Genomic DNA, 16,577 nt, shown 5'->3' with positions numbered 1-16,577 from the left:
CACAATGAGACACACATTTCTGGACATGGCCAATAATGGACTCAGGGAGCACAATGAGACACACATTTCTGGACATGGCCAATAATGGAACTGTTTGCTTCACTATGGATTTCTGTTCCTGGGTTTGGGTGGTTTTTTTTTTTTTCCCAGTGGGATAGAAAAATTGTTTAATGATTTTAAAAAGAAAATTTAATCTTAAAAAAAGAAAATAAAAGACTATTATTGCAGCACAAAAAATGACAAATATGAAGAATTCAGAGAACTGGGAAGAGACCTGTATGTTGCACATGTAGAGATGAATTGACAGAATCAGGGGAATAATTTCTATTCATTGAAACATCTGAAGGTTGCAGTGATCTGTCATGCCACGCCTGCTCCACTCAATGTGGTCAAGATGTAGGTTTGTTTTTCTTACTTGTGTTTCCATGTTACAATGGAGGCTGCTATTGTTGAAGAGCTAACAAGAAGGACTGGGAAGCTATCAAAATATAAAAAATGAAGAGGCATCAATTTTAAAAAATACCTTCAATGCCAAGAGGTCAAGCATAGAACCTAAGAGGTACACATGGAAGAGAAAGGGGATGACGGCTGCCAGCTAACCCTGGTCTTGCCCAAGTGCCTGGGAAAAGTGCCAAGGGAAAAACCTTTGTAAGGATACCCTCCTCTTGCTCCCAATTTTTCTGAATCACTTGGACGCTCCATTCCTCAGGTTCCAGGCCACCATGGCAATCAGCCGGCAGGTCCTACAGAGCATTCTCTATGTTCTCAGCTCTGACCTGAAAAGGTCAGAAGGGCAGCAGGAAAGCTAAGGAAGATGCTCCAGGTGGGCAGAGTCACAAGGAATCACTGAATTCAGTCCTCAGCCTATAAAATAAGGGCCTGAATGCTGCGGATATGATGACAAAACTTGGGAAAAAAGGAGTCCCCGTCCTCAAGGAGCATGCAATCTAACAGGGAAAGACTAGACCAGAAAGATGTTAAAAGAAGGGGGGAGTAGGGTGGGCAGGGGGAAGGAACACAGTACAGGGGCCTGATGGCAAAATCTGGAGTGCAGGAAATAGGAAAAGAGATGGACACCCTCCTTAAATACAGATTCTGGTAAGAGATCGCCAATGCTCTAAAATGCAGGTTAAAAGTGATAAGGAAGGGGGTAGCTAGGTGGCACAGTGGATATAGCACCAGCCCTGGAATTAGGAGGACCTGAGTTCAAATCTGGCCTCAGACACTTAATAATTACCTAGCTGTGTGACCCTGGGCAAGTCACTTAACTCCATTGCTTCGCCAAAAAAAAGTGATCAGGAAAGGATCAAAGAACTTGCCAATTGTGATGAAAAACCAGGTCCCCAAAAACAATCCCCTGCTATCTCAAAGACAGGAGCATTCTTCTTAAATATAAATATATTTTATTATATCTACACATAGACTATATACGTGGTTTAAAATGATGTTCATTCATTTTCTTTTTTATTTTAAAGAGGATTCTTCTTTTTTTTTTTTAGGGTTTTTTTTTTGCAAGGCAAATGGGGTTAAATGGCTTGCCCAAGGCCACACAGCTAGATAATTATTAAGTGTCTGAGACCGGATTTGAACCCAGGTACTCTTGACTCCAGGGCCTGTGCTTTATCCACTACGCCACCTAGCGGCCCCAAAGAGCATTCTTCTTAATGACTCAAGGACTGCTGCTAGTCACTTGCCAAATTTTTCTCTCACAAAGTCACAAAATGAAAAATGAGAGTGTTGCTTTCAGATGGGGGGGGAATCCAGTGACTTTTTTTAAAGTATTTTTTCTTTTTCTAATATTGATAATTGTTTCAATGTAATCGGTTTTCTTTGTAATTCTACATATTTCATGCATTTTAGCATATTCTGAGAAGGGGTCCAAAGACTGGACCATCCCACCTGCCCTGAGGGTTCAAGATAAGAAAAGGTTTAAGAATTCCTTGTATTGGATTCCCTTACAATCCATTCCAGCTCTGAAGTTTTAGAATATTATCTATGACAATAGCTTAAAGTAAGGAAGAACAGAAATAATGCTTTAAAAAAAGTAATAAACTTGAAATCCTCCCAAGATATAAGTAGCCTAAGGAAAGGACCAAGAGTCTTCAAAGCTTAAAGCTTCTCCAACTACAAATATAACCAAGACCTGGCAAATGGACCATGGGAATGAGTCTTACCCTAACATGAGGAGAGTACCCCACAGCTCCTCAATCAATGTTTGCAATTCCAAAATCAGCCAGAAAGCTTTCCAAAACATGTCAATCAGAGACCAGAAGCTGCTTGCCCAGGCCCCAGGAGGTGTGAGGGAGCAGCTGGGCTGGACTGCTGGCCTCCTTGGAATGCACAAAGGAGTCGGCCTCCAATCCTAGGTGGGGGAAGCTCTGTCCCCCCCAGGTAACCAGGCTGGCTCCGTGGAACCATGGCTGGTCCTTGCTGTCTTTCCAAGTTCCTGTCCTTGCATCCCTGGGTTGTCACCTGGCCCTGTCCTGCTCACATCACTGTGCATCGGTCCCCACAAGTCTTCCCAGAATTCTCTGCACCATAAATATGGAGAAAGTGTTTACCATGTGCTTTGCACCAGGAAGACCCAACCTCAAGGCCCTGACCCCTTATGGCAGGAAGACTACCCAGAAAAGTGGGGAGGGAGAAGTCCAGAGTAGAAGTTCCTGTGCCCCCCAGAGGAAAGGGCTTCAAGTGCAGAAAAGGCTGAGGAGAGGGTGAGCCGCAGCTATGGAGCCTGACCAGTCACCCCCAATCTCTGGGTATCCCTTTGTGTCCCTCTTCCTTACCCAGCACAGAACGCACTGCTATCAGCACGTATGTGGAGGAGTCTGCGCCGCCTCTCTGAGCTGGGGCAAGAAGCTCCGCTCCTGGGTCAAGGGGCACACACCACTAATGAAAGTAAAGTTCCAAACTTCTGGATGGATGAATGAACAGCCCGACCAAAGGGGTACTTGTTTGCCTAATTCTCTTGTAGCTCTTCCCATTTTTGTCATTTTCCTTCATTGTCCACTCTGTCAATCTGATGGGTATGAAGTAGAAATTCAGAATTGCTTTCTTGTCCAAATTTCTCGTTATTATTTATTTGGAGCTTGTTTTCAAAAAGTTATCAAATACCTGAATTTCTCTCATTGCCCATTTATCTCTTGGGAGGACAGTTCTCTCCACAAAGGGGGCTCCCTACCCTGAATTCTGCAAGGCTTAAAAAAAATCTACTACAACCAAAGAACCACAGATTTCTCTAAGAAGTCACCCAGAGAAACTATGGCACCAGTAAGCAAAAGCCAAGTTGTGAAAAAGCAGCCACAAGAGCCACTGGACTTGGGTTCGAAATTGGCATCTTTCAGGCCCAGCCACAGAAATAGTCTCCAGAAAAATAGAAGAATGGCCTCAAGTCAGCCAGGTCATCAACCTATCTTTCTATAATCCTTCTGTGTCAGTACCTGTGCTCCCAATCAAGTTAGAAAGATCTTATAATGGACATTTTATTTTTGTTTCTTGTTTTCTCACAGATCATTCCTCAAAGATATCAGTAAATATGAATATAAAATATTCCAAAAAGTATCTGGCAATTGCCAAGTCTTAAAATGTGGATTTCTCAATCCGATCCAATTCAGAATTGATAATAATTTATAACAACAGCACTAGAAGGCTGACAAAGCTCAATTGAGTCTGTGAAGTGGGAGTTAATCTTAGCCCCATTTTAAAGCTAAGGAACCTGGGGCAAAGAGGATGACTAGACCAGGTCCCCTCCCCATTGTGCTTAAGGTCCAGTGCTCTATCTGCCGGGTTGTTGAGTGGGAAGTTTATTTTGGGGGGGTTGGGGGTTTTTTTTTTAGGTTTTTGCAAGGCAAATGGGATTAAGTGGCTTGCCTAAGGCCACACAGCTAGGTAATTATTAAATATCTGAGGCCAGATTTGAACTCGGGTATTCCTGACTCCAGGGCCGGTGCTCTATCCACTGCACCACCTAGCCGCCCCCTGGATGGGGAGTTTGAGGAAAGACAAGTGGGAACAGATGCAAAATTCAGCATGTGAGTCCATTTTTGGTCTTTTTTTTTTTTTGACCGACCTGGGGCTTCCCAAAGAACAAAGTTTCCCTTCTGATTGTGAAGTTGGCCCATGTGCATTCAGATGTAGATAGACTCAAGGGGACACTAGCAGCATTCCCTCTCTACTTATGGCCCTGGGCGGGGGCACCAGAAGAGCCCCAGCCCTCTCCCATTCCCTAGAGCTCCCTTGCTCTTTGCTCAGGCCTCTTCCTCACCTCCCCCCCCAGCCTTGGGTCTCAAGCTGGAATTGCAGACAGATATCCCCAAGACAAGAACCTCAGGATGCTTAAGATGAATGGAGGATGGGGGAGGGGTACCGGGGCACAGGCAGCCTGCAAACATTCTTCCCCTGCAGCTGCCCACAGTAACCTGTGAAGAACCATCTCCCTCTACTTGCACACGCACAAATAGTAATAACTGAAAGCTGTTCCAAATGGGCTGGAGATGTGCAATTAGAAAACTATGTCAGGAAGGTGAAGTAGCCTGAATGTGTCAGCAGAACAAAAATGTTTCCAAGCTTTCCAAACAAATCAGTTGGAGCCAGCTGTGGTGGGCAGGCCGGCCAGGGCGCAGGCGACTGCCGCAGCAGGAAGCCACACTGGGCAGCGACTGCTCAGGAGGGAAGGGATTCCAAACAGCGGGAGAACCTCCCTGGACTCAAGGTCTTCTTCCACCAGGTAGGCCAGGGAGCTCTGGCCAGGGAATTGTTTTTTTATCTCAATGACAAAAGCCCAAGAATCCTAGGAATGACAAAGGGTCCAAGAACTAGAGAGGAAAGTTAGGGCATTCTTTCCCAGTTTTCTTTGGCTTTCTCAGGGGCTTGGCTTAAGAGAAAAAACTAAATTTTTATGTCCTTTTGACTGAAGGATTCCTTCATCTGTTGAACTCCTAAAAGAAGTGCTGGGCTCACAAGTTCCAAATATTACAACAGATCTGGGATAACCAGTAGCCCAGCAGAGATCTCTGGGCCATCCTCAACTCTATTTCTCAGGTGGAAAACATTTAGATCACAATTAAAAGCACAAGGAATTCTCCAGAAGCCTCGAGACAAAGGGTCACATAGACATATGAAGAGGGTTCCCAGAGAGGGCAAGAAATGTAATGCCCAGAAATGAAGGGGATGCCAAAATTAAAACCATCAATAAAAATGTTAAATTTAAAAACATCACTTGAAAATGACCTGGAGGGGGCGGCTAGGTGGCATAGTAGATAAAGCACCGGCCTTGGAGTCAGGAGGACCTGAGTTCAAATCCTGTCTCAGACACTTAATAATTACCTAGCTGTGTGGCCTTGGACAAGCCACTTAACCTGTTTGCTTTGCAAAAACCTAAAAAAAAAGAAAAAATGACCTGGAGAAATCCTAAGTTTGCATTCTGTCTGTATACATAAATACACTTAGTTCAGGGTTCTTCCTCCCATCACATAAATGCGGATCTCAAGGAATGAGGGCAGAAAACAAACCCCATGTGCTCTTCCTCTCCCCTTTCCCAGTCATTCAAAATCCATACTTCCCCTACTTTGGTCCTGTAAAGAATGGGTCAGTCCTGGCTGGGTCCAGCTGGAGCTCCAGGAGGGGACAAGGGGACAGCGGTAGCCCAGATGCAGCAGCTTGGGGGGGGGGGGTGAGGGAGGACCAGAGGGAGTACTGTGAGGCCCAGGGAGGGCTGGATGAACAAAAGAAGGACCAGAAGGCAGGATGACAGGAAATAAAGGCCAAGGAAAATGTCCTCCCCCCAACCCTCTGGTGATTCTGCAGCATCCTGGGTTTGGGTTTTGTTTGAAGCATTCATTTCTGGTCAAGTCAACAAGAACTCACCAGGCACTTTTTATTGGCCAGCCACTGTACGGAGGGAGCAGCAGGCAGGTGGGCTCAGGGGTTCTTGGCAGGGCCTGGGGTAGGAGGGCAGAGCAAGAAGAAAAGTGAAGCCAGGAGGCCTGGCTCGGAGACCACAGGGGGTGAGGGGAGGAAGGAAGCACAGAGGAAAGACACTGACTCACCCCACGACATGGGGCCTCTGCACTTCTCCAGCACACCCCTAATCTCCTCCTCTGGAGACATCCCTGTGGCTCCAACTCTCCAAGTGATGCCTGACCCCTCAGTCAGGGGGCGGGGGTGTTAAGGGGGGTGCTGCTTCCAAGGCCTGGCTGTCTGACTGCTTGGGTCTATCTGTCCTACCTGCCTTTAGGGAGTACTTCATAGGAAGGCTTCTTGCCTGCCTGGGGAGTGGACCCACAGAGAACCAGACCTGACAGACCCACATAAAAACAAAAACAAAAGGCAAAGGAAGGATAAAAGAAGGGAGTTCCAGGTTTAGTGGAGACCCCATACAATGAAGTTGAGAAAGACTTCCCTAGCAGGGGAGATTCTAAATGGGACTCAAGAGACAGCCAGGAGGCAGAGGAGAGGCATGGGAGAAAGCTAGAGAAAATGGCCAGTCAGATCAGGGGTCTTGTTGTGTGCCAGAGTACAAGGGGCAAGCAACAGGACTGGAAAAGTGGTAGAGTGGAGGAGAGGCCAAGTTGTGATGGGATTTAAATACCCAATGGAGCATTGTGGGTGGGATCCTGAAGGTAGGAGGGAGCTAGTGAGTGTACTAGATAGGGAGGGCTTCCTGTGTTCAGAGGGTCCCTCACACAGAGGAAGGGAGGATGGGTGGTGTGGGGAGAGCCTGGAAGTGGGAAGACTCCAGCAACTGCCACCCCAGCATCAGAGGGATGAAGGTAAAATCAAGAGGACTTGGTAACAGATTGCCTAGGGAAGGTGAGCCCACTTGGCAGTAACAGAGAAGTTAGGAAGAGGGGAGGGTTTGGGGAGGAGTGGACACATTGAGGTGAAGATGTCTGTGGAACCTCCAGCTCCCCACGTCCAAAAGGCACCAGCGAGGCTACAGCGAGAGAGAGAGAGAGAGAGAGAGAGAGAGAGAGAGAGAGAGAGAGAGAGAGAAAGAGAGAGAGAGAGAAAGAGAGAGAGGTCAGACTAGACAGGAAGATTTGAGAATAATCTGCATCAAGAGGACAACTGAATCCCTGAGAATTGATGCGATCACCACATGAACCAGTACGGAGAGGTAGGAGCACAAGGCTGGATGGACAACAGTGCCCAGGCATGAGCCAGAGAACCCGTGTAGAGCAGTGTCACAAAGAGACCAGTGTGGCCCTGCATGCCGCACACATATAGAAGTTTGGGCCTTACACAAATATACAGATGGATGGGGAGGACACAGCCCTCTTCCTGGAGTCATCAGGAAGTCCTTTGTTCTCTGGAGGAAGGAGCAAAACAAAAGACCAGTTGAAAGAAGCAAGAAGGTCTGTCCATTTTGGGGGGAAAGTCACTTGTTCCTTCAAACACTGCTTCAGAGGCCCTCTCAGGACAAAGTCTTCTGGGGTTAATATGGTACTGGGCGGTCCTCAGGGGTGAGGGAGGGTCTGCCAGGCCCACAGAAGTGCTGGTGGCCCCTCACCTCTGCCAGCAGTTGGGGTCTGCCACTCTCCACAGCCTCTCCTATAGCTGGTCATCTCTCGCACCTCATCTGGGAGCTCTTTTTCTCCTGTATGTCTATTTTACAGTAATGAGAGGGACCTGCAGCTTTGCAGAGGGCAAGGGAGAATATGGGTGTGCTCAGCCCCCCAGGGTCAGGTGGGGTGGCCTCCCCTCTCAGGAGCCTGGGGCCCCAGGACAGCGGCATTCCAGGGGAAGGCGAGGAGCCAGAGTGGGCCCCCTCGACCTGGGACCTGGCTTTCGCTAGCCCTGAAGAGCCCCAGTTGGGAATTCCTAGGATTGTTGAGCTCTCAGCAAGCACTTTAATCTTGTCCCCTACCAGATGTTTTCCTTACTGAGCACAAAAACTCCATCAGAGCAACTTTAAGAAGACCAAAAGGAGGGAGGAAATGCAAAAAACAAATGATGGAAAAGGATGCTCCCCACTCCCATCAGGGAGGACCCTAGCACTGGTCCCAGGGAAGGCTGTGACCTCAGACTCTCCTCTGCATTGCAGGAGAAGGCCTTGGCAGGTCACTCTGAGAATGACCTCGGGCATCTTGTTTTCAAATAGAACAGCTTGGAAACTGATACCTACACATTTCTTTTTTCTTTTATAATCAATTTGGGTTTCCTCTCCAGATGGGGATGGGCAGGGAAGGGTCTTCTTGGATAAGAAGGAACTAGAAGGTGATTTTTTTTTTTAATCAGTGGCTATCAAAGGCAAAGGAAGCTACATTTTGCCAGGTGCAATATGTTTACTTTTGCTTTTGTTTCTTTTTAAAATGCCCCTTTGGATTTGCATGAACTGATGCTGAGTGAGATGAGCAGAACCAGAAAAACACTGTACACCCTAACAGCAACATGGGGGCGATGATCAACCATCAGTGCAACAATCGGGACAATTTTGGGCTGTCTGCAAAGGAGAGTGCCATCTGTATCCGGAAGTTTGAACAAAGTGCAAGGACTATTCCCTTTATTTTAGAAAAACACAGATATCTTATTGTCTGATCTTGTTACCTCTTCGAATTCTCTTCTCTTCCTTAAGGATATGATTTCTCTCTCATCACACCCAATTTGGATCAGGTACAACATGGAAACAAAGTAAAGACTGACAGAGTGCTTTCTGGGGTGGGGGTGGGGAGCAAGATTGGAGGGGGATTGTGAAACTCAAATAATATCTTTAATAAAAATAAATTTAAAAAAAATAAAAATAAATAAAATGCCCCTTTGGACCAAAAATTTTGTTCTGCTGACCCTCACAAGGTGGCCTGGCCTGAGTCTCTTCTCCCTGCTCTGGTTCGGAAGCCGATTCATCCATATTGTCAGAAAAAAAGAAGCTGCCCCAGGAATTAGGGTTCTGCAGTCTCTTCTTGGGAACGGCTGCCCGGGGCCCATGTCTGTGGTCACCTGAGCTCGGCAGTCCATGCAGGGTGACCTTTTATGGAGGCGCTCTAATGGGTCCTGTCTCTTCTGGAGAAGTGGAATAGGAGAGGACAGGAAAGATCAGCTGAGTGGCAGAGTCAGAGGGCAGAACGAAGAAGAAATCTGGATCAAAGAAACCAGGTCTGAACAGGGGAAGGAGGCAGCCAATGGGCACAAGAAGGATGCAGCCCACTGAGGGGTCTTCTGGGGCCGAAGCACCCTGCCTGCCTCAAGGCCACATAGAGAGAGGCCCCAATCTCGAGACGCTTTCTCTTGGGATCTTCAGGATCACTCTTCATCTCTTTTTTGCTGTACAGTCTCTCTCTGCACCTCGGCAACTGAAAGGGAACTCAACTCTCTGCAAGCCTCGTCCCTTCAGGAAACCTGGCCCCTTCACGGAAAGATCTGTTCTCTAGCAACATTGGTCCTCGAGTCTTTGGACTTCCTGCCCACTGTCTTTTTCACTCTAAAGGCATCTAAATGTTCTTTTTGTGTATAATTCCCAATCTTCAGCAAAAATGACCCAAATAATAGATCTAAATCATAGTTTATTCAGAATTATTTTCCAATGTCTCTCCCCATCTCTTAAGTCACTTCCATGGTGGCTTGAGAAATGACGCACACCATTAAGTCTGTTGCTACAATGAAACAGACTGGACAAGGACCACTTTCCAGGGCTCACTGGAAGATCCTCCTCCAGGAGACCTCCTCTCCTGCCTCTTCCCACAAAGACACAGACCATGACACAGATCGCCGGGTGCCTCTTGTGCTGCAGAGAAAGAAAGAGCTGCCTGCTCCCCATTTCCTCACATATGCTAGCCCTCTTCTGTTTAAAAAGCTCTGCCAAACCCATTCAACATCACCAGTGAAAGGAGCCTGCTAACTGATCCGACTCCACCCTATGGATGGGGAGATCGTTCACCAGATTCCTCCCAAGGAGTGAGACAGCACAGGACTCATCAGGTCTCCATTTCAAATTACATGAAGAAGAAATTAAAGATGATTTTCCTCAGCAAAATATGCAAGTTTAGAAAAGAGGTCAATCCCCAAAGTACATGACATTTATATGATGAATGAGCAAAGTACAGAAGCCTTATGAACCATGCCCATACACTTTTGTTTTGTCTTGGTGCTCAAATGAAAACTGCTTGTGAAGATAAAAACATCTAAACAAGAGAAGTCCAGGAACTGTTTGCCCAGTCATCAGACTTGCACCTAAATTGGGCAGAAGCAACCCCAATGTGGTGATGTGTTTGCTTTGCACCAGAACCAGTCTGCCAGAGAGGCAACACACCCCACTCTAGCCACCGTAGCCCTTGACTCTGATTTAAATTTGATCCTGTTTTTAGATCTCATATTGTCACTGAATTGGAGAAAAGGGCCCCTGTTGATGTGGTTACCATGTAAGTTGGCTCTGGAGGAAGATTAACCCTGAGGTCTTGGAAGCAACACCTTCAAAATACGACATCTAACCTAACTACTAAAGGGGGGATAGAAGCAGGGGAAGTAAGCCCCTATTATAAAACATTTAATCTCCATTTTCAATCACACAATTGTTATATCTGGCTTGAGAAAACATCAGCCTGAGCCAAGAAAAGTAAGAAGGCAACTTTAAAAATCTATCTAGAACACCAGAACACCAGCCCATTCAGGCTTGTAATGGGAGCTCACTACCTATTAAAGCTAAGCTTTGACAGTTCATCCCACTGATGCTATGAAAAATATACTTGCTTCCATCTGTCTGTTTGAAAGGCAGCAGAGAACTGGGGCTGTCCAGATCCACACTTGATCCAGTAATGACTTGGGGATTGGTTGTTCTTGGCCCCCTGGGTAGAAATGTTAACAGTGCTTAAAGAGTAATCTTAACACACCACACCATTGGAGTGGCCTTTTTCATATGTCTTCCATATTTCAGATGTGAAACTATAGAAGGAAAACACATACCGGATATCATCAAGTGTTAATAAGATTAATTCATTCCCAACAATGCCCCAACTGAGATCTGAAGGCAAGGCCACAGAGTCAAAGTCAAAAGCCAGCTTGATGCCCTCAAGGATTCTCACGCTGCCATTGGATGGAGGGTGCGTTTCCCAACAGTATCTGGGGCCACCGCAAATCCCAGGAGGCTCCGCCATCTTGTCACACTTCCCAAGACACATCTGATGGTACGGGTCACTCTCTTGTTTTTGATTTAAATGAAAGCAAAGTTTCTAAATGAAATGACACGGTGGCCTCCGCTTCTCTCCTGCCGAGGGCCGTGGCCCAGGCAGCTGCAGAGCGGCTGGCTGTTGGTGCCCCCCCCCACCCCCACCATGGTTTCCTGTCCAACAGAGGGAGCCAAAGGATGGACCGCCTCCCCTGAACCTGGGCCAAGCCAGCCGTGGACTCGAGGCAAGGGAGACAGATCATTCTGATTATCACAAAATCAAATTTTCAACTCTGTCATCATCAACCTCAAGGTTTTTACATGACAAAAAACAGCATTTGCTTTGTTTGCCATCATGTCAAACCATGTCGACTTCCCTGCTTGAGAGGCACACAGCTGAAGAGCATTTGCACGAGCTTAATTGAAACCTAACGCCGGCTCCTCAGCCCCCTGCCCAGCCCACCAGTGGCCCGGCTCGGAAAGCACCGCCACTGCACCGAGTGGCCAGCCAGGACTTGCTGAGGATCTGGGCTCCTCAGGCCTAGGGGCCCACTTTGACCTGATCCATGTTGACCAGGCCCACCCTGACCAGGCCCATCCTGACCTGCTCACCCTCTCCAGGCCCACCCTGACCTGGCCCACCCTGACCTGGCCCACCCTGCCCAAGCCTACCCAGACCTGACCCATCCAGACCTGGCCCACCCTGACCTGGCCCACCCTGACCTGGCCCACCCTGGCCTAGCCCAACTTGTCCAAGTCCATCCTGCCCCCTGGGTCAGACCCCTGAAGCCAAGGCAGCTTCACTGCTACAATGGGGGGATGGGACTTCCCCAGTAAATAGAAGATCATCCAATACTGTTCTCTGCACCTGATTTACAGAGGACTATTAATAAATAAAGGCAGCTGGAGGGGAGATGTTGGAGATGGTTTTTCAATGATCACCGTCAGCCTTCTGGGGTGACTTGAATCAACCCAATGCAGTCTCCCAAGGGGCCCTGCCCACCAGGAGCTGCCACTCCATCGAGTACAGGCATGAACAAAACAAGCTGGCCTGGAAGGGCCCCAGCCCCGCGCAGTCTCTGCTCAGATCCTCTGAAATGCCCACCCCGCTCAGAATGTCTGGGGGCTGGGGGAGAGAGCCAGCAGGGGCCTCAGAGGCCCTCATCTTACAGCCTGGGTGGGACTTGAACCCCATTGCTAGGGGGCCCAGAATAAGGAGGCCTCAGGCACTTGAGCTGTGTGACCTTGGGCAAGTCACTTCACCCTGCCTGCCTGTTTCCTCACTTGTAACATGAGCTGTAGAAGTAAATGGCACACCCCTGCAGGATCTCTCCCCCCCCCCAGAAAAAAAAATGTCAATTGAGGTCATGAAGAATCAGACTCAACTGAAAATGAACAATAAAATTCTATGGAAGGAAGGCACCATGAAGGATAGGAGGCGTACTTAGGAGAAAAGCATTGCAAGAATAAGATGAAAATGTAGAAATATCCCATGAAGGCCACAGAGTGGCAGAGAAGCCAGATGCATCATGCCTTGACAGCACCTGCAGTAGAGTGTCTCTTGAGTGGAGGTTGGCCCTCAGGAGAACTTCCAGTCCTGACCTGGGATAGATTCCCCATCTTTTGTTAAAAGAAAAGAAAATGCCAGAGTGGCCTCTGTAAGGGAGGTAGAAAGAGGTGTCTCCCTAGCTCCAGATCTGCTGCAGAACCACTCACTCTGTAAGATCTGAGAAACCAGCTCCTGACAATGAAGGATTACCTTGAGGAGGATTTTTCTGGTAAAAAGAACTCAAGTACTTCTCTGCTAAACAACAACAAAAGACTTTTACCTCCCAAGTTTGCCTAGCGCCCAGAAACCAAATGCTCCAAGAATTTTTAAACAAAAAGCTTTCCTTCCCTTCATTTAAAACTCTGTTCCCTCAAAGAGCCTAGCACTGGCAAGCCGGAGAGGAGACTAAACCCCAGCTACCTAAGGCAGGCATCTGCATCCTCTTAGAAAAGTCTAATTGGTAAATACCCTCTGCTAGACCCGAAGAGTTGGAAGGAAGCTCCCCAGGGGCCATCAGTGCCCAGGAGACAAATGAAAACGACTCCGTTTTTCCATGTGCAGTGATAAGAACTCAAAATGACCTCATGAAGAACTGCGAAGTGCCTTTTGAAGCCAAAATACAAACACTTTCCATAAACAATGGGATCGTCTATTTACTCTTCAGATGGCACATCATCAGGTAAACTGGGGAAATTTAATAAATTCAATATGACCTGAGCTGAAAAGAGAAGATGGTACTGTAAGTCGTTACGGCTCTCTAGATTCAAACACAAAAGGAACTCAGATATTTCTGGAAGCTTTGAAGACAAAGATCGAAAGGAGTAAAGACTTAAGGCTTGATCCTAAGCAAGGTGGCCTTTTTAGAGGGAGTTCTGCAAATACCCCCACTTTGCTCAAAGGACAGGAAAAGGAGGCAACCAAGAGCCCTCCACTGGCAGAGAAAGCCCAACTGAAGCCTTACCTAGAAGGGAATTTAGATTTCCTCCCTTACAGGGATTAAGAAGAAACAGAATTTCAACAAAAGGAACCTCTTCATGACTATTTGTAGAGGACCCCAAGGCAATGGAACAATAGTCAAAGTCAAGAGTTTACACATAGAGTAGGAGAAGAGAATTTCAATTCCCAAGTCAGGTGTGACCCAACTGGTGGAGGAGTGCCTACTTCCCAGGGTTGATAAAGGATCACTTCAGATCATACTGAGCATAGTACCCAACAAGGCTTGCCCCTTTTTCAGATTCCAAGAGACAAAGGCAGCCCTTGAAAATGTCTTCCATTCTCTCCATGGCCCAGTCATTGGACAAAGAGATATTTATATTTAGTTAAATGTTCACACACTCATTACCCACATCTCCAATCTCAAACCTACCTGCTTCATGGCAGTCTCCCCAATTTTGTCTGAGTGCTTTCGGATACTTTCCAAGAAGTCTTTGAGATCAGACATGGATACATCTTTGATTTCTTCCCGAAGCTTGGGGATGTTGTCCACCATGACCTTGCAGAAGCGATAGTGGCTCACTTGGGGCAGGTAAGTGTGTTCAAGGTGCTCCAGGGTTTTCAATGCAGGATAGTGTCTGTAAAAGGAATCCAGAAGATTTAATGTTGCCCAAGATTTCTTAAGATTTACAAACTCCTTTCATCTCTTCTAAATATCAAAAGTACAAAGTGTTCCTAAAGTAAGCTTTCCAATCTCGACTCATTTTCTTCATGAAGAAAGATACCAAGATTGCTATCATGTTTAGGCACAACAGTAAATGCAAGAAGAACCTCAGACTATTTAGCTTTTGATTAGATGAAGAGATACCTAATATTGGAGCCATAGCAGATGAAGTGAGGAAAAGCACATTAGCAGTTGTATTTATGCAGAATCCAGAAAAAAATGATAATAAAAAAAGGAAAAGGATTTCCAATGACATATAAGGCACAGAAAAAAAAATCCCTCTAATCCAAGGACCCACAGAACTGTGAGAAGTCTGAAAAGACAGCATCATCAAGACCCCTCTTCACACTGCTGTTGATTTAAGTGTTCATTACAAAGATGGTTAAAGAAACTGAGCCCCAGAAACCAGAAAGTGGACTAGAAGCACCCCAGAAAGACCAGTCCAATTGAAGACCTAAGAGACACAGCCAACATACAACACTTAAAGCATGTTCTGGCAAAGAAAGTAATGTCGTGCCACAGAAAGGACCTTGACCCATGTGTCAAAGGACTTGCCTTTGAAGTTTGTTTCTTTTATTACTAATTCCTTTTTTTTTTTAGAATTTTGCAAGGCAAATGGGGTTAAGTGGCTTGCCCAAGGCCACACAGCTAGGTAATTATTAAGTGTCTGAGACCAGATTTGAACCCAGGTACTCCTGACTCCAAGGCCAGTGCTCTATCCATTGTGCCACCTAGCCAGCCCTACTAATTACTTTTTGAGTGAAGAAAAAGTCACTGAACTTTCCTGACTCTCCCATTTCCTCATCTATAAAATGAAGTGGTAGGATTAAATCACCTTTAAGGTCTCTTTTTGCTCTAGAGCTCGACTGGTCACTGGAAGCTTCTTTTTTGGTCCAGTCCTAAGTGTGCATACTTATTCTGTGTGTAGACCCAAGTACTCTGAGAAAGAAGTGACATGCTAAAGCTTGAACTATATTGGGGAACATTAAGCATATGCAATGAGATTGGGTCTGTTGGGGGTTCAGTCGGATTCTCCATTTGGGGTTTACCTGAGATACTGGAGCCATTGGCCATTTCCTCTCCAGCTGATTTTACAAATGAAAAACTGAGGCAAAGAGGGTGAAGTAACTTGCCCAGGGTCACACAGCTTCTAAGTAGCTCAAGCCAGATTTGAACTCTGGAGACTGAGGCTTCCTGACTCTAGACCTGTCACTCTAACCACTGCCCTGAGATTGGATCTAAGAATCTGATTATTCTGTTTCTAATGACAACCTTCAATGACGTAACTGTTGGCACACCATTGTCCCCAAGATGTTTCCTTGTGCCCTGCCTCTTCACACCAAGATTCCAAAACTCACATCTATTGGAGGAGAAAGGAAGCTACAGAAGTTCTAAGTTTCCCTTTTAAAACTCATTAACCAACCAACCAGGATTTATTGAGTATTTCCTCTGGGCCAGATTCTGTTGGAGGTGCTAGGTATTTTGGGTCCAAAAAAGGGGAAACTATTGCACTTACAAGGAGCTTACATTCTAATGGGGGAAACAAGGCCAAATAAAAATACACACAGAACAAATATAAAGCACTCTGGGAGGGAGGGCAAAAACAGTTGAAAGAATCAAGAAAGGCTTCAGGCAGAATATTGTGCTTGATCTACACTGTAGAGGACAGGAAAGCCTCAATGAGGTGGAGGGAAGGAAGAACATAGTCAGTAAAAAGATCCAAAGGTGATCATCTCTTTCCCAGAATCATCATCCTGTCCATCCCTGGTCACTAGAAGTGTCCCTCAGAACTCAGTCCTGGCTCCTCTTCCTTTCCTCTTTCTAGACTACTTCACTTGTTGACTTTATCAACTTCCATGGATTCAATGACTATCCACTTGATGGTGATGATTCTCCTCCAATCTACCTTTCCTACCCCAATCTCTTTGATGACCTCCAATTTTATATCTCCAACTGTGTTTCAGACATCTTGAACTACAGGTCCAGTAGACATCTTAAACTCAACATATCCAAAACAAAAACTCCTTAAATCCTCTCCCTTCTCCTATCTTCCCCATTTCTCTAGAGGGCTCACAATCTAAAGCCATCCTGGCTTCCTCACTCACCTTCCACATCCAATCTGTGGCCCAGATGTCACCTCCATAACCTCTCTCCAATAGGCATCTTACTCCCTTCTGAGCCTGCCCCTACCCTGAAGCAGGTCCTCATCATCTCATGCCTGGCTATTGTAATAGCTGCTGGTGGCTCAGCCTGCCTCAAGCCTGTCCCAACTC

At 46.5% G+C, this 16,577-nt stretch overlaps 1 protein-coding gene across 4 annotated transcripts in view; it reads right to left on the bottom strand.

The window, feature by feature from the left end:
* EXOC6B (exocyst complex component 6B) overlaps positions 1–16,577 on the bottom strand; it is a 525,494-nt gene that overhangs the window by 430,530 nt on the left and 78,387 nt on the right. For all 4 annotated transcript variants that reach the window (XM_074195695.1, XM_074195720.1, XM_074195705.1 and 1 more), the window contains exon 6: positions 14,014–14,218. In XM_074195695.1, coding sequence (XP_074051796.1) covers positions 14,014–14,218 — 205 coding nt within the window. The remainder of the gene's footprint in view (positions 1–14,013; positions 14,219–16,577) is intronic.

Source organism: Macrotis lagotis, chromosome 1 (genome assembly GCF_037893015.1).
Source record: "Macrotis lagotis isolate mMagLag1 chromosome 1, bilby.v1.9.chrom.fasta, whole genome shotgun sequence".
Classification (NCBI taxonomy): Eukaryota; Metazoa; Chordata; class Mammalia; order Peramelemorphia; family Peramelidae; genus Macrotis; species Macrotis lagotis.
The sequence above is the reverse complement of the archived record's forward strand: the minus strand, read 5'-3'. Positions and strand labels throughout refer to the sequence as shown.